This window comes from Physella acuta, unplaced genomic scaffold (assembly GCF_028476545.2).
Source record: "Physella acuta isolate Inbredline_101_S28 unplaced genomic scaffold, ASM2847654v3 ptg000079l, whole genome shotgun sequence".
Taxonomy (NCBI): Eukaryota; Metazoa; Mollusca; class Gastropoda; family Physidae; genus Physella; species Physella acuta.
The window spans coordinates 1,182,141-1,209,361 of record NW_026731599.1 but is presented as its reverse complement, the minus strand read 5'-3'; the positions used below and the strand labels follow the sequence as shown (position 1 = coordinate 1,209,361).

The window sequence follows — 27,221 nt, the reverse complement described above, 5'->3', positions numbered from 1 at the left end:
GTGAGTGACCTAACACCAGACAGGACATGTGAGTGACCTAACACCAGACAGGACATATGTGAGTGGCCTAACACCAGATTCTCATTTAACCACGCAATTGACAGTTCCATTTGAGACACAGATTACAAATTTAATCAAATGTTTATTTGTTTTTAAAAATGGAATGTTTATAATAAAATATGTACATTGATCTCTACAACAGGTCTTGTTCATAAAAAATTGTCTAGTAAGGAATGTTACTTTTAAAAAACAAGAATAATTAAATGATACAAGGAAAAATGGAAGTCATTTACATGAAAATTAAAATGAATTGCTAAGAATATCATGGCCATACCAGTTTTTTCTCTGACAATTATGCTCAAATTTCCACCATATTTACAAAGGCACCTAAAAAAGTATTCTCACACCCTGAGCTCCTGTACTAGTGAATTCAGATCAATATCTACATGTGACACCACTGTCATGTCAGCTGTCAGTCATGACGGTCAGTTGTCTGATGGCAGCCCACTGTTCTCATACACCCAGGCCAGTTATGACCTACACACACACACACACACACACTTGATTCACACAGAAAAAAAAATGTATCCATAATGAAACCTAATTCAGATAAGGGTTTTTAACAACTGTAAACAACTTTTAAAGTCAACTCATGGACTTTATTTTTTCAGCCCCATTGGCCATTAAGGATGACTGGAAAAATATGCAGAAGGGATTTTTTTTTTAAATTGAGCATTTATAGACATTAGCAAAGAATAACCACATGTACATTTTAGCAAAAAACATTTCTCCAAGAAAATTTGACAAAATTAATAATTAATTTAATTCCATTAACATCATTTGTTTGCAGTTATTTTTCTGTTTGCACATTTTTCTGAGAATCCCCCTTAGGTTGTATAAAAAGCAATTTTTTACAATCCAACAATGTGTATGTTACAAAAAGGCCAAGAGTAAAGTGCCAAAAGTTGCAAGTGCTAGGCTGGTGAGGCTGGGGCTGAGGGCCGAGGCACTGTCTGGGTTGACACAGGTGTAGCGGTGCAGGTTTTCTATCTGGGCTATGAAAGATTCTCCCAACCAGTCTCTGTAGTTCTGTTTGTGGTCTGAGATTTTCATCAGCCTGACTGCTGCATCATTGAAGATGAGGTCAGAGTACCAGAGGCCCGAGTCAAACATGTGGAAATCTCCATCACTAGGAAACCACAAAATTTGTTACAGGAAATAATCACAAGACTAGCCACAGGAAATGAATTAAGTACAATGAACTGTTTTACTTAATGTTTTACTTACATATCAGAGGAGAAAAACTGTTGACCATAATTTAGAACATTCCACATGATTTCCTTCTGGGCTGCAGACTTGCTGGCTGTCAGATGGGAACAAGTTGTTCAAGTCAATACACCTGGGTACTTATGTCACTACACCTGGGTACTTATGTCACTACACCTGGGTACTTATGTCACTACACCTGGATACTTATGTCACTACACCTGGGTACTTATGTCACTACACCTGGGTACTTATGTCAATACACCTGGGTACTTATGTCACTACACCTGGGTACTTATGTCACTACACCTGGGTATTTATGTCAATACACCTGGGTATTTATGTCAATACACCTGGGTACTTATGTCACTACACCTGGGTACAAAATGTGGGCACCAGGTAGCCACACTATAAAATGTGGGCACGTGTGGTCTCATTAGCCCCACTAAATGAGGGCATCAGTGGTTTCATTAGCCCCACTAAATGAGGGCATCAGTGGTCCCATTAGCCCCACTAAATGAGGGCATCAGTGGTCCCATTAGCCCCACTAAATGAGTACATCAGTGGTCCCATTAGCCCCACCAAATGAGTACATCAGTGGTTTCATTAGCCCCACTAAATGAGGGCATCAGTGGTTTCATTAGCCCCACTAAATGAGTACATCAGTGGTTTCATTAGCCCCACTAAAAATGTGGCACCACATTTACATTAAAGCTATTTATTCTATCTAATATGGGAATGACAGTACCTGACGTGACAATGGCATTTGATGGCACTTCACCTAGGTGACATTCATTGAAGCGGTCAACATTGAGACGCCGCCCATCCTTACACAGCAGTTCATAGTCATCAGATCTCCTGTTTCTGGCCCAGATGGCATGGTTCCTGCCATCTGTGTTGTCCCTGACTGTAAGATGTCTGACAAATGCTACATCTCCACCATCTAAAGTTTAAATAAGCATGATGTACTGGTATATGGATTTACCAGGGCTATTTCATGGAACTTATTGAGCTATTATTTCACAAATATCACAAAATCTGCACAAACTATTTAGCCCTCCACAGTCCTATGCAGCCATGATAACCCGAGAATTTTCTTTTGTGGTCAGTCAGATGGGTCCATAATAGCCAGAACTATACATTTTATATTTACTTACGCGTAGTAATGCGTCTTACTGATAATGGGATTTTGAAGCTACTGTAAGATCCATAAATAATAAGTTTTACTTGTGTAGTTTTCTTGTACTACTACAATCCGTACTTTTAATTATTTTTTTTTAAGTTAAAAATACTTAAAAAAATAAATTTGAGCAATATAATCAGTTAAATTAAAAAGCTGTGAACTCTACTGCACTTGCCCCATAGACCTTCAGGTTTGAAAGGGAAACTTTTAACTTTAGGTGTTCATTCAGGCTTATTTATATTGTAACTAATACAGTTACACTAAAAAACTTTAGGTGTCCATTCAGGCTTATTTATGTTGTAACTAATACAGGAACACTAAAAAACTTTAGGTGTCCATTCAGGCTTATTTATATTGTAACTAATACAGGAGCACTAAAAAAGAAAGTATCTCTATGGACTAAGGCAAAAAAAATTCTTTGCATTTAAAATGAATTTTTAATGGAAATATTAAAAATTGCACTTTTTCTTTCTGGGCTTAATGACTTAATCTGCTATTTTTCTTTAATAATAGATAAATATTAAGGTATCTAACCGAACAGATAAATAGATTTTTATAATTTTCCTGTATAATGCTTTTTATTTTTAGAATGGGGGTATATTTTAAAATTTTATTTTTTAAAAAGTGCTGTTGTTGAAAAATGCATTGCCTGGAGTAACAGAAATTAAATTGGTATTTTGTCTGCACTGTTAAGGGTTAAGTATTGACACACTAAACTTAGGGGCTAACTTGTGTGTGAGGAGTGAATGATTGTTGCTAAAATTGTCCTTACTTTCCACCAAACACCTAAAAGATCCTGTGGCTCCATAGTATTGCTCCTCACTGTTGCGCTGGCACTTCCTGTAGCCTCCAGCAGCGCAGCCCTCACACAGGTTGATGGGGCGCCCTTTAGGGTTGTATTCCAGGTCTAAGGCCCCGGGGATACAACTTCTGGAGAACAGCTCACCTACAAACAAAATTGATACAGTTTATATGCTTCAAGATCAGGGCAACTGTCACCCAAGTCTGAATAAAAAACTTAACTATGGTTTACCTATGTTTCTAAAAATAGTGCAGTCACTTGGTAAAAACTGTTCTGTTTCAATATAAATGTTAAGGGGGATAATCCATCCATCACCTCGTCCAATCCCTGGCTGACAACTTCTCTTTCCTACAGAACAAAGGCAACACAATCTTTAGAGACCACAGAACAAAGGCAACACTATCTTTAGAGACCACAGAACAAAGCCAACACAATCTTTAGAGACCACAGAACAAAGGCAACACAATCTTTAGAGACCACAGAACAAAGGCAACACAATCTTTAGAGACCACAGTACAAAGCCAGCACAATCTTTAGAGACCACAGAACAATGACAACACAATCTTTAGAGACCACAGAACAAAGGCAACACAATCTTTAGAGACCACAGAACAAAGGCAACACAATCTTTAGAGACCACAGAACAAAGGCAACACAATCTTTAGAGACCACAGAACAAAGGCAACACTATCTTTAGAGACCACAGAACAAAGGCAACACAATCTTTAGAGACCACAGAACAAAGGCAACACTATCTTTAGAGACCACAGAACAAAGCCAACACAATCTTTAGAGACCACAGAACAAAGGCAACACAATCTTTAGAGACCACAGAACAAAGGCAACACAATCTTTAGAGACCACAGTACAAAGCCAGCACAATCTTTAGAGACCACAGAACAATGACAACACAATCTTTAGAGACCACAGAACAAAGGCAACACAATCTTTAGAGACCACAGAACAAAGGCAACACAATCTTTAGAGACCACAGAACAAAGGCAACACAATCTTTAGAGACCACAGAACAAAGCCAGCACAATCTTTAGAGACCACAGAACAATGACAACACAATCTTTAGAGACCACAGAACAAAGGCAACACAATCTTTAGCGACCAATTTAGTCTTTAGAAACATACAATGTATAGTACAATATATTGATACAAACAGCACTAGAAAACAAAATTGCACACAGCAAACCAATGGACAAAAGACAACAAAAAATGATGATTGTTGCTAGATACAGACACACCCTAACTTTTGTTTTACCTTTCATATTGAAGAGTGTTGTTGACTTGTCCGTCTTTCTTGCGGCGGCCACAACTTTAAATTTCATTTTCATGTCACCATAGTCTTCAGCTGCTAATGGTACCAGGCCATAACGACTGACAGAAACAAAAATATTAATACAGTCTTCAGCTGCTAATGGTACCAGGCCATAACGACTGACAGAAACAAAAATACATTAATGCAGTCTTCAGCTGCTAATGGTACCAGGCCATAACGACTGACAGAAACAAAAATACATTAATACAGTCTTCAGCTGCTAATGGTACCAGGCCATAACGACTGACAGAAACAAAAATACATTAATGCAGTCTTCAGCTGCTAATGGTACCAGGCCATAACGACTGACAGAAACAAAAATACATTAATACAGTCTTCAGCTGCTAATGGTACCAGGCCATAACGACTGACAGAAACAAAAATACATTAATACAGTCTTCAGCTGCTAATGGTACCAGGCCATAACGACTGACAGAAACAAAAATATTAATACAGTCTTCAGCTGCTAATGGTACCAGGCCATAACGACTGACAGAAACAAAAATATTAATACAGTCTTCAGCTGCTAATGGTACCAGGCCATAACGACTGACAGAAACAAAAATACATTAATGCAGTCTTCAGCTGCTAATGGTACCAGGCCATAACGACTGACAGAAACAAAAATACATTAATGCAGTCTTCAGCTGCTAATGGTACCAGGCCATAACGACTGACAGAAACAAAAATACATTAATGCAGTCTTCAGCTGCTAATGGTACCAGGCCATAACGACTGACAGAAACAAAAATATTAATACAGTCTTCAGCTGCTAATGGTACCAGGCCATAACGACTGACAGAAACAAAAATATTAATACAGTCTTCAGCTGCTAATGGTACCAGGCCATAACGACTGACAGAAACAAAAATATTAATACAGTCTTCAGCTGCTAATGGTACCAGGCCATAACGACTGACAGAAACAAAAATATTAATACAGTCTTCAGCTGCTAATGGTACCAGGCCATAACGACTGACAGAAACAAAAATATTAATACAGTCTTCAGCTGCTAATGGTACCAGGCCATAACGACTGACAGAAACAAAAATACATTAATACAGTCTTCAGCTGCTAATGGTACCAGGCCATAACGACTGACAGAAACAAAAATACATTAATGCAGTCTTCAGCTGCTTATGGTACCAGGCCATAACGACTGACAGAAACAAAAATACTTTTTTAATACAGTCTTCAGGCCATTACTGGGGTCAGCTACTTACCGACCAGCTATGTAAATGTCCCCAGCATCTAAATTGATGAGGTCGGCATCCCCTCGCCATATCATCTCCATACAGTTGGAGGTGTTGCCCCCGTACAGGCAGTCCATCTCAGGCTGGAGCTCCTTGGCCTTGAAGGCCATGATCATGTCCTCACACTTGAGCTTCTCAGCCATGGACACCACACACCAGCGGATCACCTCGGAGGGGCAGCGATTCATCTCATTCAGGTAGGAGCTGAACTTCTCACCTGTACACAGTGGGGTTAAGGAAATACAACCTGTCAGCTTAAGTTACTTCTGTACTGACCAGCCAGACATAGGACAACTGATGTACTGACCAGCCAGACATAGGACAACTGATGTACTGACCACAACTGATGTACTGACCACAACTGATGTACTGACCAGCCAGACATAGGACAACTGATGTACTGACCACAACTGATGTACTGACCACAACTGATGTACTGACCACAACTGATGTACTGACCACAACTGATGTACTGACCACAACTGATGTACTGACCAGCCAGACATAGGACAACTGATGTACTGACCACAACTGATGTACTGACCACAACTGATGTACTGACCACAACTGATGTACTGACCACAACTGATGCACTGACCACAACTGATGTGCGGACCACAACTGATGTACTGACCACAACTGATGTACTGACCACAACTGATGTACTGACCAGCCAGACATAGGACAACTGATGTACTGACCACAACTGATGTACTGACCAGCCAGACATAGGACAACTGATGTACTGACCACAACTGATGTACTGACCACAACTGATGTACTGACCACAACTGATGTACTGACCACAACTGATGTACTGACCACAACTGATGTACTGACCACAACTGATGTAATGACCAGCCAGACATAGGACAACTGATGTACTGACCAGCCAGACATAGGACAACTGATGTGCGGACCACAACTGATGTACTGACCACAACTGATGTACTGACCACAACTGATGTACTGACCAGCCAGACATAGGACAACTGATGTACTGACCACAACTGATGTACTGACCACAACTGATGTACTGACCAGCCAGACATAGGACAACTGATGTACTGACCACAACTGATGTAGTGACCACAACTGATGTACTGACCAGCCAGACATAGGACAACTGATGTACTGACCAGCCAGACATAGGACAACTGATGTACTGACCACAACTGATGTACTGACCACAACTGATGTACTTACCACAACTGATGTACTGACCAGCCAGACATAGGACAACTGATGTACTGACCACAACTGATGTACTGACCACAACTGATGTACTGACCACAACTGATGCACTGACCACAACTGATGCACTGACCACAACTGATGTACTGACCGACCCAACTATATTAAACAAGGTTGTACTGACCAACCCAACTAGACAAGGTTGTACTTACCAACCCAGCTGTAGTATGTTTCTTGCCCCATGTCCTGCAGCCTCTTGGTGGTGTCAGAGAAGAGCAAGTTCCTCCTGGTCAGTGTTTGCCTGAACAGGTCAGTGGGGTACTGGACCTCTGACTTGAACAGCTGGAAGTTACTCTTCAACCTCCCTTCTGGGCCAAACAGTTCTTGTAAGGTCAGCAGGAAGTCTTTGTAGCCTTTGACCACATCCTGCTCCCTGACTGCTGAGGTCATCATGACATTGGCAGCCACTTCGCCAAAGTTGCATGTAGCATATTCAGTCACTGCAACTTGACTGCCATCTGGGCAAAGTAGTCTGAAATTCTAGATTGAAAAACAACAAAATCTTCTGTAAAACAACTCAAGGACCATAGGTCCACTAGGTCAGTAATTTGTAACTAAATTTTAATTCAACTAAAAAAATTGCATCTGCTGAGTCTACATATGGACATGACCTTTGACCCGGAGTCTACACATGGACATGACCTTTGACCCGGAATCTACCATACTGCTGGTTACCCTAGATCAAAACCCCCAGTTGGCAACTTTACTTCTGTTGATATTTTTAGCTCGCACTTTCAAATTTTCCAGATAAAATAAATAAAATCCAAAGTTAAAAAGTATTTTCAGTTTACTGAGGATTTCTTTCCCTATTTTGTGAATGTAAATTCTAAAGACTTATTGTGTCCTTTTATGAGTTTTAGTCAGGCAAAATTAAAAAACAAGTTAATAAAAAGTCTAGTGACAATTTAAGCGCAATTTCCTTATGTTATCTAAAAATAGATAGACGAATAATGCTGGGGTGCGTTCAAGCTAGGAGAACGATCAGTTTGTAGGTGATTATGTAATTTTAAAAAAAATTTTGTGACCAAACGAAAGGATATTTTTGAAAACTTTCTTCTGCAATATTGTTCTAAATTATGGCAGGAATCGATTGGTACATGTTTCAAGTCGCTAAGTGGTCTGGTTGCCGAGATATGGGCCAAAAACTGCATTTTTTTAAAATGTTTTTCGGCTTTTCCGGGAAATCCAGGAAGGAATTCCGGGAATTTTTTTGGCCCACAATCATCCTCGGAACTTGCTTAACATATTTGCTTTTGGAACTAGTCCTCGATATTGCTTCGTTGAGGAGGAGATACGACTTAAAGCTGCGGACACACATCCTTGACGAGTTAATAATCGCAATTGTCTGTATGGAAATTGCGCTAAAAAAAATATTTAAATAAACTATTTTTTACTTTCTGGTATACAAAGTATATAGGAAGTAGTGTAATTGTGCAAAATACAAAAAATTAGATTGTAACAAATCTTGATGCGTTTTAAACCTCTGCGAGTCGGAAACACCTAGTTTAGTAATTTTGTCTGCATGTCTATTTCAGTTATGTAGATGAAATTTCATTTATTAGCACTAAATCAAATATGTGGTCCTGTATTTTTGGAAATGGGAAATGGTATTTACTCTACCTCCAGTTTCTCAAAAGCCAATAGGTCGAGGGGTTTAAATATGGTGAACAAAATTTCACATATGTATTACATATTTTGAACTATTTTTGGTTACCTGGAGTGGTATTTATTTCCATATGAAAACTATAACTTGAGTAATGTTTCAGTTAGGTAGGCAAAATTTCAATAAACAGACTTTATTTCTGGTTTCTAAAATACCAATAACTTGATAACTGTTTCAGTTTAAAGGAGATCACTTCAGCTTTTTTACTTTCTCGTATACAGAGTATAGAGGAAGTATTGTAATTGTGCACAAAAATCACAATTTTGAACTACTAATTATACTTTTGGTTTTTCAAAAGCCTATAACTTTACTACTATTGCAGATGGTTAAACGAAATTTCACAAATAAGTAAAACCTCTAATTCTCTGCCTTCTGGCAAATTTTGAGTAATTTCCGTTGACCGGAAGTAGTAATTTATGTTATTTCCGATTTCTAAAATAAAAAGTAATGTGAATTTATAAAGTGCTAATAATATTCCGCATTATTATACACAGATTTTTTGGCTTTCACTTGGTGCACAATTCTTTTTTCTACGAGATTCTATTCTATTTAAAAAGTTTAAGTTATTAAAAACGGATTAAAAATCATGTCTATATCCTGAGGTGCCATCCCCCGTAGTGTTATATATGAATATTCGAGAAAGTTTAGTGGAGATCACTCCCGGTTTATTTAAAACACAAACCCTCTTTTTTTTTTAATAAAACTTGAATTATGCTCAATTTCTTTGGGATAAAAGATTGACCACAATAAGGGTGAATTAGTGGTGTTAAAAACAATAACTTTTTCAGATGATTAAGTTGAAATCAAGCAAAATGAAATTGTCAAGGACCAATGAAGGTTGACATCAAACAGAGCAGAATGTAGAAGTCAAGGACCAATGAAGGTTGACATCAAACAGAGCAGAATGTAGAAGTCAAGGACCAATGAAGGTTGACATCAAACAGAGCAGAATGTAGAAGTCAAGGACCAATGAAGGTTGACATCAAACAGAACAGAATGTAGAAGTCAAGGACCAATGAAGGTTGACATCAAACAGAGCAGAATGTAGAAGTCAAGGACCAATGAAGGTTGACATCAAGCAAACAGAGCAGAATGTAGAAGTCAAGGACCAATGAAGGTTGACATCAAACAGAGCAGAATGTAGAAGTCAAGGACCAATGAAGGTTGACATCAAACAGAATGTAGAAGAAGCAGTGGGTGAGTACTTACATCAGCTGAGTAGCCCGTGCCAGTCTTGTTGTTGTTGTACTCTGGACTGGTCATCAGTTCAATGGTGTCGTGCCTGAGAAAGGTGATCTGGCCGTTCCCATCTGCCACACACTTGAAGGCACCGTCATAGCCACCATAGCGGTCACTTGTGGTACAGAACTCCTCATTCTGTCCAGTACACAGCTTGCACACGGAGGTGGGGTTGTTGCCTGCTCAACGGTCAGTTCAGGTACACATATCATACAATAGTTTCATCAGTTCAGGTACACATATCATACAATAGTTTCATCAGTTCAGGTACACATATCATACAATAGTTTCATAGCTTCATCAGTTCAGGTATACATATCATACAATAATTTCATAGCTTCATCAAATCTTAATGAACATTTTTATCACTTTCTTTATGGACATCACCTGCTGAGGATTGTCTGACATAAGCCAGGCAGACCTAGCAAATTCTGACTAACTGGCTTGGATATCACTTTGATTCCCACGTATCAGTCTCTTCTATCCTCTGGTTCTCACCAGGCTTATCACCCACCCCACTGAACACAGGGTTAACACGTACCCTACTGTCCAGTACTCTGCTCAAATGTGTGGGCAGATTGAAAGTTTGAACCAGACCTTCCTTCCTCCCATGGTACTGTCAGGTTGACTGTGGTGTCCATAACCATGACACAAATGTCTGGCACAGTCCCAGCCTCACGTCCCAACACTTATGTATGGGACATGGGCGGCTAAACAACCCATATTTATCACTAAATGATTTTATGAAAGGTCACAGTTTGAACTGTGGACAAAGTACCAAGATGGTGGTAAGGAATTGACTAAACTAAAAAGTTGGACTCACCAAAAGGATTGTAAAATGAAGTGAGTGCGCCAGGCAGGCACATTTCACTAAAAGCAATGGACACAGCCTTGACGATGGAGTTACAGCTGACCACACTGATGTAGTTTTGTTTCAGTAAAGTCCCCACAGGGTACACCCAGCCTGCCCCCATTCCAATGCCTGAAATGTTCAACAGAGTGTTACCAGATGTCTCATCTGACATTAGCTGCTGCCACTAGCCTACCAGATGTCTCATCTGACATTAGCTGCTGCCACTAGCCTACCAGATGTCTCAGCTGACATTAGCTGCTGCCACTAGCCTACCAGATGTTTCAGATCATCTGACATTAGCTGCTGCCACTAGCCTACCAGATGTCTCAGAACATCTGACATTAGCTGCTGCCACTAGCCTACCAGATGTTTCAGCTGACATTAGCTGCTGCCACTAGCCTACCAGATGTCTCATCTGACATTAGCTGCTGCCACTAGCCTACCAGATGTCTCAGATCATCTGACATTAGCTGCTGCCACTAGCCTACCAGATGTCTCAGATCATCTGACATTAGCTGCTGCCACTAGCCTACCAGATGTTTCAGCTGACATTAGCTGCTGCCACTAGCCTACCAGATGTCTCAGATCATCTGACATTAGCTGCTGCCACTAGCCTACCAGATGTCTCAGATCATCTGACATTAGCTGCTGCCACTAGCCTACCAGATGTCTCATCTGACATTAGCTGCTGCCACTAGCCTACCAGATGTTTCAGCTGACATTAGCTGCTGCCACTAGCCTACCAGATGTCTCAGATCATCTGACATTAGCTGCTGCCACTAGCCTACCAGATGTCTCAGATCATCTGACATTAGCTGCTGCCACTAGCCTACCAGATGTCTCATCTGACATTAGCTGCTGCCACTAGCCTACCAGATGTCTCAGATCATCTGACATTAGCTGCTGCCACTAGCCTACCAGATGTCTCATCTGACATTAGCTGCTGCCACTAGCCTACCAGATGTCTCATCTGACATTAGCTGCTGCCACTAGCCTACCAGATGTCTCAGATCATCTGACATTAGCTGCTGCCACTAGCCTACCAGATGTCTCAGCTGACATTAGCTGCTGCCACTAGCCTACCAGATGTCTCAGATCATCTGACATTAGCTGCTGCCACTAGCCTACCAGATGTCTCAGCTGACATTAGCTGCTGCCACTAGCCTACCAGATGTCTCAGCTGACATTAGCTGCTGCCACTAGCCTACCAGATGTCTCAGATCATCTGACATTAGCTGCTGCCACTAGCCTACCAGATGTCTCATCTGACATTAGCTGCTGCCACTAGCCTACCAGATGTCTCAGCTGACATTAGCTGCTGCCACTAGCCTACCAGATGTCTCAGATCATCTGACATTAGCTGCTGCCACTAGCCTACCAGATGTCTCATCTGACATTAGCTGCTGCCACTAGCCTACCAGATGTCTCAGCTGACATTAGCTGCTGCCACTAGCCTACCAGATGTCTCAGATCATCTGACATTAGCTGCTGCCACTCACCAGAAAAGCAGACAGTTTTCTTGTTCAGCTCTTCCATCTTGACATCTTCTCCCACTTTCACCATGGCAACAGCATAGTAGGTTGGCCTTTGGCTGGCAACTGGAGCTACAACAGGAAGATTGAAAGGTTGTCAGACAAATTAACTTGTTTAGGGGGGTTGGAAGAAATATTGGAAGCCATGTTAACCAAAAGCTAGAACTGAAAAGTTGTAAACTTATGTTCTTCAGCTGTAATTAGTGTAGTGGGTGCGTGGACAAATTAATGAGTGTAGTAGTTGACTAGCTTAGAAGAAATGAAGTTACCAGTAGCATAGCTCTCAGCCATTATGGGCATCATGTTGTGCTGGCGTCCAGCGAAGTAGCCTAGGCCAGAGTCCAGGTTGATGAGGTCAGCCTGGTCACTCTCTATCATCTCCATACAGGTAAACCTGTCAGGTGTACACACAACTGTCATTCCATTCTGGTACACAACTGTCATTCTGGTACACAACTGTCATTCTGGTACACAACTGTCATTCTGGTACACAACTGTCATTCTGGTACACAACTGTCATTCTGGTGTACACAGCTGTCATTCCATTCTGGTACACAACTGTCATTCTGGTACACAACTGTCATTCTGGTGTACACATCTGTCATTCTGGTGTACACAGCTGTCATTCCATTCTGGTACACAACTGTCATTCTGGTACACAACTGTCATTCTGGTGTACACATCTGTCATTCCATTCTGGTACACAACTGTCATTCCATTCTGGTACACAACTGTCATTCCATTCTGGTACACAACTGTCATTCTGGTACACAACTGTCATTCCATTCTGGTACACAACTGTCATCTACTTCTGACTAACCTATTATTATGTGATCACGTGTACAGTGATCTAAATAGCTATCTATACAATTCATCCATAAAGATAGAACAATCACACTTCTTTACACGCATGAACTTACACATCATATGAGCGTATGAACTTATCATATGAGCATGAACTTACACATCATATGAGCGTATACACTCAAACTCCTGAGGCAGTAGCTTTGACAGTGTGTTGTTGCCTTCAATGGCTGTCTTCATCTGGGCCTTCAGTTCATTGCACTTGATTTCTTCATCTGTGCTGGTGACACACCACCTAGTGGCTGGTGCAACAAGTTCAATTATGGTTAAGTGGTGACACACACCAGCGGTCTGACAATAAGTTAAATTATGGTTAAGTGGTGACACACCACCTAGTGGCTGGTGCAACAAGTTCAATTATGGTTAAGTGGTGACACACCACGTAGTGGCTGGTGCAACAAGTTAAATTATGGTTAAGTGGTGACACACCACCTAGTGGCTGGTGCAACAAGAATTCAATTATGGTTTAGTGGTGACACACACCAGCGGTCTGACAATAAAATAGACAAGCCTTGGATACACAGATGGGTTGAACTATTTCATATAAGGCCAAGAGTGAGCAGTAAAACATGCACTGAATCTGCAGCACCCCATGGAATTATTTTCTCCTGTTGCACTAATGTCAACACCCCCCCCCCCCCCCAATTAGTGATGATGTAAAAGAAAATAAGTTCTAAGTTCATGTAATGGAATTTAGAAATATTTCACAAAGAAATTTTTAAATTTATTTATCTGTAATTGACCCAGAGGGCATTGAGATTGTCAGTGAAGTAATGAGCTATTTATTTTTTCACAAACAACAGAAACTTCGGGATTGGTTGTTTTTTATTTCTCCCAAAGAGAGAAAGACAGTGTTCCCTCACTATCCAAGCATTATTTTATAAATTGTATTTCAGTCTACCTCACTATCCAAGCATTATTTTATAAATTGTATTTCAGTCTACCTCACTATCCAAGCATTATTTTATAAATTGTATTTCAGTCTACCTCACTATCCAAGCATTATTTTATAAATTGTATTTCAGTCTACCTCACTATCCAAGCATTATTTTATAAATTGTATTTCAGTCTACCTCACTATCCAAGCATTATTTTATAAATTGTATTTCAGTCTACCTCACTATCCAAGCATTATTTTATAAATTGTATTTCAGTCTACCTCACTATCCAAGCATTATTTTATAAATTGTATTTCAGTCTACCTCACTATCCAAGCATTATTTTATAAATTGTATTTCAGTCTACCTCACTATCCAAGCATTATTTTATAAATTGTATTTCAGTCTACCTCACTATCCAAGCATTATTTTATAAATTGTATTTCAGTCTACCTCACTATCCAAGCATTATTTTATAAATTGTATTTCAGTCTACCTCACTATCCAAGCATTATTTTATAAATTGTATTTCAGTCTACCTCACTATCCAAGCATTATTTTATAAATTGTATTTCAGTCTACCTCACTATCCAAGCATTATTTTATAAATTGTATTTCAGTCTACCTCACTATCCAAGCATTATTTTATAAATTGTATTTCAGTCTACCTCACTATCCAAGCATTATTTTATAAATTGTATTTCAGTCTACCTCACTATCCAAGCATTATTTTATAAATTGTATTTCAGTCTACCTCACTATCCAAGCATTATTTTATAAATTGTATTTCAGTCTACCTCACTATCCAAGCATTATTTTATAAATTGTATTTCAGTCTACCTCACTATCCAAGCATTATTTTATAAATTGTATTTCAGTCTACCTCACTATCCAAGCATTATTTTATAAATTGTATTTCAGTCTACCTCACTATCCAAGCATTATTTTATAAATTGTATATCAGTCTACCTCACTATCCAAGCATTATTTTATAAATTGTATTTCAGTCTACCTCACTATCCAAGCATTATTTTATAAATTGTATATCAGTCTACCTCACTATCCAAGCATTATTTTATAAATTGTATTTCAGTCTACCTCACTATCCAAGCATTATTTTATAAATTGTATTTCAGTCTACCTCACTATCCAAGCATTATTTTATAAATTGTATTTCAGTCTACCTCACTATCCAAGCATTATTTTATAAATTGTATTTCAGTCTACCTCACTATCCAAGCATTATTTTATAAATTGTATTTCAGTCTACCTCACTATCCAAGCATTATTTTATAAATTGTATTTCAGTCTACCTCACTATCCAAGCATTATTTTATAAATTGTATTTCAGTCTACCTCACTATCCAAGCATTATTTTATAAATTGTATTTCAGTCTACCTCACTATCCAAGCATTATTTTATAAATTGTATTTCAGTCTACCTCACTATCCAAGCATTATTTTATAAATTGTATTTCAGTCTACCTCACTATCCAAGCATTATTTTATAAATTGTATTTCAGTCTACCTCACTATCCAAGCATTATTTTATAAATTGTATTTCAGTCTACCTCACTATCCAAGCATTATTTTATAAATTGTATTTCAGTCTACCTCACTATCCAAGCATTATTTTATAAATTGTATTTCAGTCTACCTCACTATCCAAGCATTATTTTATAAATTGTATTTCAGTCTACCTCACTATCCAAGCATTATTTTATAAATTGTATTTCAGTCTACCTCACTATCCAAGCATTATTTTATAAATTGTATTTCAGTCTACCTCACTATCCAAGCATTATTTTATAAATTGTATTTCAGTCTACCTCACTATCCAAGCATTATTTTATAAATTGTATTTCAGTCTACCTCACTATCCAAGCATTATTTTATAAATTGTATTTCAGTCTACCTCACTATCCAAGCATTATTTTATAAATTGTATTTCAGTCTACCTCACTATCCAAGCATTATTTTATAAATTGTATTTCAGTCTACCTCACTATCCAAGCATTATTTTATAAATTGTATTTCAGTCTACCTCACTATCCAAGCATTATTTTATAAATTGTATTTCAGTCTACCTCACTATCCAAGCATTATTTTATAAATTGTATTTCAGTCTACCTCACTATCCAAGCATTATTTTATAAATTGTATTTCAGTCTACCTCACTATCCAAGCATTATTTTATAAATTGTATTTCAGTCTACCTCACTATCCAAGCATTATTTTATAAATTGTATTTCAGTCTACCTCACTATCCAAGCATTATTTTATAAATTGTATTTCAGTCTACCTCACTATCCAAGCATTATTTTATAAATTGTATTTCAGTCTACCTCACTATCCAAGCATTATTTTATAAATTGTATTTCAGTCTACCTCACTATCCAAGCATTATTTTATAAATTGTATTTCAGTCTACCTCACTATCCAAGCATTATTTTATAAATTGTATTTCAGTCTACCTCACTATCCAAGCATTATTTTATAAATTGTATTTCAGTCTACCTCACTATCCAAGCATTATTTTATAAATTGTATTTCAGTCTACCTCACTATCCAAGCATTATTTTATAAATTGTATTTCAGTCTACCTCACTATCCAAGCATTATTTTATAAATTGTATTTCAGTCTACCTCACTATCCAAGCATTATTTTATAAATTGTATTTCAGTCTACCTCACTATCCAAGCATTATTTTATAAATTGTATTTCAGTCTACCTCACTATCCAAGCATTATTTTATAAATTGTATTTCAGTCTACCTCACTATCCAAGCATTATTTTATAAATTGTATTTCAGTCTACCTCACTATCCAAGCATTATTTTATAAATTGTATTTCAGTCTACCTCACTATCCAAGCATTATTTTATAAATTGTATTTCAGTCTACCTCACTATCCAAGCATTATTTTATAAATTGTATTTCAGTCTACCTCACTATCCAAGCATTATTTTATAAATTGTATTTCAGTCTACCTCACTATCCAAGCATTATTTTATAAATTGTATTTCAGTCTACCTCACTATCCAAGCATTATTTTATAAATTGTATTTCAGTCTACCTCACTATCCAAGCATTATTTTATAAATTGTATTTCAGTCTACCTCACTATCCAAGCATTATTTTATAAATTGTATTTCAGTCTACCTCACTATCCAAGCATTATTTTATAAATTGTATTTCAGTCTACCTCACTATCCAAGCATTATTTTATAAATTGTATTTCAGTCTACCTCACTATCCAAGCATTATTTTATAAATTGTATTTCAGTCTACCTCACTATCCAAGCATTATTTTATAAATTGTATTTCAGTCTACCTCACTATCCAAGCATTATTTTATAAATTGTATTTCAGTCTACCTCACTATCCAAGCATTATTTTATAAATTGTATTTCAGTCTACCTCACTATCCAAGCATTATTTTATAAATTGTATTTCAGTCTACCTCACTATCCAAGCATTATTTTATAAATTGTATTTCAGTCTACCTCACTATCCAAGCATTATTTTATAAATTGTATTTCAGTCTACCTCACTATCCAAGCATTATTTTATAAATTGTATTTCAGTCTACCTCACTATCCAAGCATTATTTTATAAATTGTATTTCAGTCTACCTCACTATCCAAGCATTATTTTATAAATTGTATTTCAGTCTACCTCACTATCCAAGCATTATTTTATAAATTGTATTTCAGTCTACCTCACTATCCAAGCATTATTTTATAAATTGTATTTCAGTCTACCTCACTATCCAAGCATTATTTTATAAATTGTATTTCAGTCTACCTCACTATCCAAGCATTATTTTATAAATTGTATTTCAGTCTACCTCACTATCCAAGCATTATTTTATAAATTGTATTTCAGTCTACCTCACTATCCAAGCATTATTTTATAAATTGTATTTCAGTCTACCTCACTATCCAAGCATTATTTTATAAATTGTATTTCAGTCTACCTCACTATCCAAGCATTATTTTATAAATTGTATTTCAGTCTACCTCACTATCCAAGCATTATTTTATAAATTGTATTTCAGTCTACCTCACTATCCAAGCATTATTTTATAAATTGTATTTCAGTCTACCTCACTATCCAAGCATTATTTTATAAATTGTATTTCAGTCTACCTCACTATCCAAGCATTATTTTATAAATTGTATTTCAGTCTACCTCACTATCCAAGCATTATTTTATAAATTGTATTTCAGTCTACCTCACTATCCAAGCATTATTTTATAAATTGTATTTCAGTCTACCTCACTATCCAAGCATTATTTTATAAATTGTATTTCAGTCTACCTCACTATCCAAGCATTATTTTATAAATTGTATTTCAGTCTACCTCACTATCCAAGCATTATTTTATAAATTGTATTTCAGTCTACCTCACTATCCAAGCATTATTTTATAAATTGTATTTCAGTCTACCTCACTATCCAAGCATTATTTTATAAATTGTATTTCAGTCTACCTCACTATCCAAGCATTATTTTATAAATTGTATTTCAGTCTACCTCACTATCCAAGCATTATTTTATAAATTGTATTTCAGTCTACCTCACTATCCAAGCATTATTTTATAAATTGTATTTCAGTCTACCTCACTATCCAAGCATTATTTTATAAATTGTATTTCAGTCTACCTCACTATCCAAGCATTATTTTATAAATTGTATTTCAGTCTACCTCACTATCCAAGCATTATTTTATAAATTGTATTTCAGTCTACCTCACTATCCAAGCATTATTTTATAAATTGTATTTCAGTCTACCTCACTATCCAAGCATTATTTTATAAATTGTATTTCAGTCTACCTCACTATCCAAGCATTATTTTATAAATTGTATTTCAGTCTACCTCACTATCCAAGCATTATTTTATAAATTGTATTTCAGTCTACCTCACTATCCAAGCATTATTTTATAAATTGTATTTCAGTCTACCTCACTATCCAAGCATTATTTTATAAATTGTATTTCAGTCTACCTCACTATCCAAGCATTATTTTATAAATTGTATTTCAGTCTACCTCACTATCCAAGCATTATTTTATAAATTGTATTTCAGTCTACCTCACTATCCAAGCATTATTTTATAAATTGTATTTCAGTCTACCTCACTATCCAAGCATTATTTTATAAATTGTATTTCAGTCTACCTCACTATCCAAGCATTATTTTATAAATTGTATTTCAGTCTACCTCACTATCCAAGCATTATTTTATAAATTGTATTTCAGTCTACCTCACTATCCAAGCATTATTTTATAAATTGTATTTCAGTCTACCTCACTATCCAAGCATTATTTTATAAATTGTATTTCAGTCTACCTCACTATCCAAGCATTATTTTATAAATTGTATTTCAGTCTACCTCACTATCCAAGCATTATTTTATAAATTGTATTTCAGTCTACCTCACTATCCAAGCATTATTTTATAAATTGTATTTCAGTCTACCTCACTATCCAAGCATTATTTTATAAATTGTATTTCAGTCTACCTCACTATCCAAGCATTATTTTATAAATTGTATTTCAGTCTACCTCACTATCCAAGCATTATTTTATAAATTGTATTTCAGTCTACCTCACTATCCAAGCATTATTTTATAAATTGTATTTCAGTCTACCTCACTATCCAAGCATTATTTTATAAATTGTATTTCAGTCTACCTCACTATCCAAGCATTATTTTATAAATTGTATTTCAGTCTACCTCACTATCCAAGCATTATTTTATAAATTGTATTTCAGTCTACCTCACTATCCAAGCATTATTTTATAAATTGTATTTCAGTCTACCTCACTATCCAAGCATTATTTTATAAATTGTATTTCAGTCTACCTCACTATCCAAGCATTATTTTATAAATTGTATTTCAGTCTACCTCACTATCCAAGCATTATTTTATAAATTGTATTTCAGTCTACCTCACTATCCAAGCATTATTTTATAAATTGTATTTCAGTCTACCTCACTATCCAAGCATTATTTTATAAATTGTATTTCAGTCTACCTCACTATCCAAGCATTATTTTATAAATTGTATTTCAGTCTACCTCACTATCCAAGCATTATTTTATAAATTGTATTTCAGTCTACCTCACTATCCAAGCATTATTTTATAAATTGTATTTCAGTCTACCTCACTATCCAAGCATTATTTTATAAATTGTATTTCAGTCTACCTCACTATCCAAGCATTATTTTATAAATTGTATTTCAGTCTACCTCACTATCCAAGCATTATTTTATAAATTGTATTTCAGTCTACCTCACTATCCAAGCATTATTTTATAAATTGTATTTCAGTCTACCTCACTATCCAAGCATTATTTTATAAATTGTATTTCAGTCTACCTCACTATCCAAGCATTATTTTATAAATTGTATTTCAGTCTACCTCACTATCCAAGCATTATTTTATAAATTGTATTTCAGTCTACCTCACTATCCAAGCATTATTTTATAAATTGTATTTCAGTCTACCTCACTATCCAAGCATTATTTTATAAATTGTATTTCAGTCTACCTCACTATCCAAGCATTATTTTATAAATTGTATTTCAGTCTACCTCACTATCCAAGCATTATTTTATAAATTGTATTTCAGTCTACCTCACTATCCAAGCATTATTTTATAAATTGTATTTCAGTCTACCTCACTATCCAAGCATTATTTTATAAATTGTATTTCAGTCTACCTCACTATCCAAGCATTATTTTATAAATTGTATTTCAGTCTACCTCACTATCCAAGCATTATTTTATAAATTGTATTTCAGTCTACCTCACTATCCAAGCATTATTTTATAAATTGTATTTCAGTCTACCTCACTATCCAAGCATTATTTTATAAATTGTATTTCAGTCTACCTCACTATCCAAGCATTATTTTATAAATTGTATTTCAGTCTACCTCACTATCCAAGCATTATTTTATAAATTGTATTTCAGTCTACCTCACTATCCAAGCATTATTTTATAAATTGTATTTCAGTCTACCTCACTATCCAAGCATTATTTTATAAATTGTATTTCAGTCTACCTCACTATCCAAGCATTATTTTATAAATTGTATTTCAGTCTACCTCACTATCCAAGCATTATTTTATAAATTGTATTTCAGTCTACCTCACTATCCAAGCATTATTTTATAAATTGTATTTCAGTCTACCTCACTATCCAAGCATTATTTTATAAATTGTATTTCAGTCTACCTCACTATCCAAGCATTATTTTATAAATTGTATTTCAGTCTACCTCACTATCCAAGCATTATTTTATAAATTGTATTTCAGTCTACCTCACTATCCAAGCATTATTTTATAAATTGTATTTCAGTCTACCTCACTATCCAAGCATTATTTTATAAATTGTATTTCAGTCTACCTCACTATCCAAGCATTATTTTATAAATTGTATTTCAGTCTACCTCACTATCCAAGCATTATTTTATAAATTGTATTTCAGTCTACCTCACTATCCAAGCATTATTTTATAAATTGTATTTCAGTCTACCTCACTATCCAAGCATTATTTTATAAATTGTATTTCAGTCTACCTCACTATCCAAGCATTATTTTATAAATTGTATTTCAGTCTACCTCACTATCCAAGCATTATTTTATAAATTGTATTTCAGTCTACCTCACTATCCAAGCATTATTTTATAAATTGTATTTCAGTCTACCTCACTATCCAAGCATTATTTTATAAATTGTATTTCAGTCTACCTCACTATCCAAGCATTATTTTATAAATTGTATTTCAGTCTACCTCACTATCCAAGCATTATTTTATAAATTGTATTTCAGTCTACCTCACTATCCAAGCATTATTTTATAAATTGTATTTCAGTCTACCTCACTATCCAAGCATTATTTTATAAATTGTATTTCAGTCTACCTCACTATCCAAGCATTATTTTATAAATTGTATATCAGTCTACCTCTAGACAACACAGAGAGGGCACAATAAGCTCAGACCTAGAAAAAAAAATCACAGGTTGCAGTGACTGAGATTAGTGAGATATATAGCACACATATATATAGGCCTTATGCTGGCTATAGACCTAAAAATTTATATACTAATAGGCCTATATATATATATATATATATATATATATATATATATATATATATATATATATATATGTATATGAAATGTAGTGCTGAGGTTTAATGCACGTCTCAGTAAATTACTTGACAATGTTCAGCAGATTCAATAAAATTACAGTTGAAAGTGAACTCCTTAATCCTCAAGGCAATTCTAGTCCTGCATATCAAGAACATGCAGTGATTCTGAACAACAGAAATGTTGGCAACTCATGAAATTAGGGTATTTCAAATACAAGTGGTAACTCATGAAATTAGGGTAATTCAAATATATGTGGTAACTCATGAAATTAGGGTATTTCAAATACAAGTGGTAACTCATGAAATTAGGGTAATTCAAATATATGTGGTAACTCATGAAATTAGGGTATTTCAAATACAAGTGGTAACTCCATGGACCTCCCCTGCCCCCAATGCCTGGAACTGTGTCATTACCCACCACTACACCATCAGATCGACTATGGGTGTAATCCACACAGTTGCTAGGGTCAAGGTACCAAATACCAAGTTAAGGAAGTTACACTTGTAAGTATACAATACTTAGTCGAAATGTTGAAAATGATTTTATTTATTGCGGGGGGGGGGGGGGCATGTGAGGTCTTATAGCCCATCCCCTCCCCCACTAATTGTATGAATTCAGTTTGTCTAACCAGAGGTCAATGGCTGGCCTAAGCAACAAATCACATACATGGAAAAAGAGTATGTATATATATATATGTTATGTAGTATGTAGGCCTACTCAAACTGAGACTATTTATTTACTTTACTTAGTTTACTATCTTATTGTAGGCCTACTCTCCTCTGACCTGACCATAGTACACCATTAGTTAGGGGCAGTAACTGTCTGTTATGTTTCAAGTGTAGGCTAATTCATGAGATTCAAGGCGTATATTTATTATTGCAGCCTGTGATTTAATACAAGCTCCAAACTTTGATGGCTGACAGTATAGAGTCTATACTGTCAGCCATCAAAGTTTGGAGCTTGTATACTATAGACTATAGACATTATGGTAAAATCTTAGTTTAGCGTCGTAAATTCCAACGTAGCTAGTAATGTGCGATGAAGGTAACTAATGAATATTTCTTTTATTTCGCCATATTTATGTCATATTTTACATAATATAACAGATAATTGAATAACAAATCACAATCCAAGACCAAACCAGTCATAAATATCCTGGAATAAACTTTAAACTACCCCGTTCGAGACAACAATGAGTAAATACAAGCAGCGGCCATGTTTCAAAAACAATAATAGCGTAGTTTCCCTTGAAAAATTGTCTATTCGCATGTCTTTTGTGTTGATTTTGTGGTTTAATATGATTGTTTTGTATTGTTTTAATATATTTTTCTTTATTTTCAATATAGTTGACATGAATGACTAATAGACCTTTTCAGACTTAATAGTGTGCATCCAAGACCACAACAATTGTTGGGAGGTCGATCTTTTGAACACTTTATTTGCAGTAATCAAATCAATATTAGATCGCTCATAAATGACGTCGCTCTTAAGATAGTAATGACAGCGTGCATTATTACAGAACAAACATATGAACATATTGTTTCAGATAGAAATTGTGATTTGTGGTGGGGAGAGGTTGAGTAGAACTCAGCGATGTGATTTTGGAGACGGGTCAGGTTTTTTTTCTTCTGAAAACGGGATGCTTGTGGGAGAAAGACCAGCTGTAGAAGTATGACGCGTCATTCATTGGTGATCCATTTTCTCAGTGGGGAGGATAGAACTATTAAGAAGGGCCAAGAAATGTAAAAAAAAGCATGCTGAGTCGCATTTCTTGAACCCCACCTTTTCATTCCCCCACTTAGCACATCGTCACCGAGTTAATGCTCGCGCGTGACGTCATGTACCGGTACCGCCGACCGTGTGGCTAATTTTATAGAAAAAAAAAAACAAGCACTGCCGTTTTGACCTTTAAGCGACGTTTAATTTGATTACATAAGTTGGTGTTCATTAAACAGCCCCCAACACATCTATCACTTGTCCATTTAAACGTACGTGGTTATTTCTGCAAGCTTGCTGTCTTGATACTTTCGGCCCTTGAAAAATGTATTAAGCTCTCACCGTATAGAACTAGACTACCCATATTAAGCTCCAAAAGAAGCTTGGTGAAAACAGGATGGCCGCCCGATTTTGAAGCTGCTCTGCGCTTTATAAAAAGCACAATAAACGATAATATGACAGGCTTGCAACATTTGTGATTATTCGTTTTGAGCAAGGTATACGTATATTAATGCTTATTTATCGTTATTTTGATTGAACAAAGCATTATAGAGGTTCTCCGTCAACCACCAAGGTATTTTCCCCCGTTCACCTCCTTTCATGAATCATGATACCGACACGTCATAATTTGCGAAGCCGCCTGAGTTGACGTCACAAATCTTCACTCACTCCCGTAGCAAATCATATGTGACATCATTTATGGACAACCATATATCACTCACTTGGGTACTTGATATTGACGATTTGACAACAAAGGATAACCAAAATGTGTCTGGCAGGTTGAGACTTGCGATCGACCATAATGACAACACACACTTTAGGGGTGGACTGGCTCATTGTTTTAGATGATGTTTTAGGAGGGAAGCTGGTGGATAATACATTTTGTCTCTCTGTATATATAAATGATGACAAACATTTCATGTTGTCAAATTTATGGTTAGAGATCTTAGATAAGGCAGAGTGAAGCGTAATTTTTTACATTATGACTTGTTGTGACATTGACAACAAAAATAAGACGGAGGTTGGGGTTTAATTAAAGTAAAGAGAAGTAAAAAAAATGTCATAAGTTACGATAGAATCACAAGTTGCATCTCACAATGCTTCTAGAATTAATAAAGTTGTTTGTTAGGAAATTCAGTTTTTAAAGGGCAGAATTAAAATTAAAAAATGCTTTGTAATACGGACTATACAACAGGACAATCATATTTAAATACATTTTCATACGAATAGAAATGAAAGGGAAGCTACTCTAAATAACATTTTCTTAAGATGGCTGCTGTTTTTAATAGCAAATTTACTATCTCGAACAGGGTTGATAAAAATTAATTTCAGGATACTTAAATTGATTTAACCATATATGGTGATCTATTATTCAATTATCTATAATATTTTATCAAAATGTACGAAAATATACTCATATTTAATGACATATTCATTAATTCACTCTCTCCCACATTACTAGTTTTGGCCGAATTTACGACGCTAAACTAAGATTTTACCGACATTATTTTGCTGTAATTGAGTACATTACATAGATCTAGAATCTAGATTCTAGATCTAGATCTAAATCCGGAAGTGATCCTTCTGTTAAACTAGATTTCTAGATCAAAACCGAATTCAATAAAGCCACAATAAATAAAGTGGTTGAGACCGTGTGCCAGTTGGCTGGAAACTATGAGCACCAGCTGTACTGTGATATAACTTACATCTCGCGGCGTGCGTGCTCCCAAGAAAACAAACAACAAGGAAAATTTGTATTAGCCGAGCCATGTCTCCGTTACATGTCACTACACCGTCCTGACATTATTTTTGTCTCACAACACAGGTGTTGCCTGTCCGCGACACAAACTAGTTCAGCACTGGTTGTTGTTAATGGAGATAGAAAGTTTTGCTTCATTTCAAACCTACTAAACACATCGAGATACTTTTTTTAAATTAATAAGGAACATATTATTTTCTGATAGAATTAAACCTTTTATTCTATTAAAAAACACACATTTTCGGCGAATGTATTCTAGCGTAGAGATACAAAGGGAGCTACAGGTAAAGTTAAAATGTGAACTCTCCTTCTGTGAAGTTAAATCTAGGCTAGGCCTATTTATGCTTTTAAGCAGACAATAAATTATATCTGATTGGCTCTATCAATATCATGCCTACGGAGTGATACATAACACTAACTCAGCCGATTACTAATACCAGGTGGATACGTTGTGTTCGGCTTTAATTTAAACGGTGTCAAGAAAAATGGATCGTGAATGCTCAATTTTAATTTTGCGCCCCATATATATATATATATATATATATATATATATATATATATATATATATATATATATATATATATATATATATATATATACAGTGTTTCTTCCAGACTTTTTTCTCCGGGGGGGCACTTGAAATTTTCGGGGGGGGGGGGGGGTGCGGTAGACTTTCTTCGGGGGGGGGGCGGACACTGTTAAAAGTATATATTTTCTATATAAATTATATAAATTTCATTTCGTTCGTGGGGGGGGGGGGGCGGTAAAAAATTTTCGGGGGGGGGACAAAGGCCCCCCCCCCCGAAGAGATGCCTGGAAGAAACTCTGTATATATACATGTAAACATTGAGTGTACATTAATCACTTACCGAAATAGTATGTTAGAACACACTTCGGTGACCGCCCATGTGTCAGAGACGTACAGGGGCGCTCTCAGGGCCCCCACCCCCCGATTACACTACCGCATAGGCGCGGCGTACGACCCCTGGCTCCTTAAAAGTAATAGGCGCCATTGTGCCAAAAAGCATCCTGTTAATAATGATGCAGATTTCATCATTGGCTAAAGTGCCACAAATGAACAGGCTTTTTTTCTTTAACACGTAAAAAGTATTTGACATGTTTTAAACATCAGTGTGACTGATGCAATATGCTAGCGTTACTAATGGTCTATTATTAGATGCTCGATCTCAATTTCTGACTGGATTGTCTAATAATAGATGCTTATTGCATCATTCGCAAAGTGACGAAACTCTACAGTAGGCTCCTCATATTCAAAAGTTATTTTTTCATCTTTCGCAAGGTGACGAAACTGTACAGTAGGCTCCTCATATTCAAAAAGTTATTTTTTCATCTTTCGCAAGGTGACGAAACTGTACAGAAGGATTTCCTACTTTAAATGCATTTTACATCATAGCGAAGCAATAACATACAGCTAATATATATATATATATATATACTTAAATGG

General features: G+C 36.0%; 1 protein-coding gene across 2 annotated transcripts; it reads right to left on the bottom strand.

The window, feature by feature from the left end:
• Positions 1-82: 82 nt before the first annotated feature.
• Positions 83-25,846, bottom strand: LOC131955368 (melanotransferrin). Of its 2 annotated transcripts, XM_059319492.1 has the most exons (14): positions 25,703-25,846; positions 13,337-13,478; positions 12,642-12,766; positions 12,340-12,444; positions 10,811-10,969; positions 9,958-10,166; positions 7,238-7,565; positions 5,802-6,048; positions 4,522-4,637; positions 3,483-3,599; positions 3,222-3,395; positions 2,015-2,209; positions 1,288-1,363; positions 84-1,189 (listed from the first exon to the last, which is right to left on the bottom strand). In XM_059319492.1, the coding sequence occupies exons 1-14, from the start codon at positions 25,764-25,766 to the stop codon at positions 934-936; spliced, it is 2,313 nt and encodes a 770-aa protein (XP_059175475.1). In that variant the 5' UTR covers positions 25,767-25,846; the 3' UTR covers positions 84-933. The 2 variants fall into 2 exon arrangements, with proteins under 2 accessions (XP_059175482.1, XP_059175475.1); XM_059319499.1 differs by lacking the exons at positions 13,337-13,478; positions 25,703-25,846 and adding an exon at positions 13,293-13,303 and having other exon boundaries at positions 83-1,189.
• Positions 25,847-27,221: the final 1,375 nt, after the last annotated feature.

Coding starts and splice junctions, on each gene's coding strand:
- LOC131955368 (XM_059319492.1), bottom strand. CDS start 25,766: ATGGCTCGGCTAATACAAATTTTCCTTGTTGTTTGTTTTCTTGGGAGC. Junction 6,049..7,237: donor AACATACTACAGCTGGGTTG/GTAAGTACAACC, acceptor CACTGTGTACAG/GTGAGAAGTTCAGCTCCTAC. Junction 3,600..4,521: donor AACACTCTTCAATATGAAAG/GTAAAACAAAAG, acceptor TTTGTTCTGTAG/GAAAGAGAAGTTGTCAGCCA.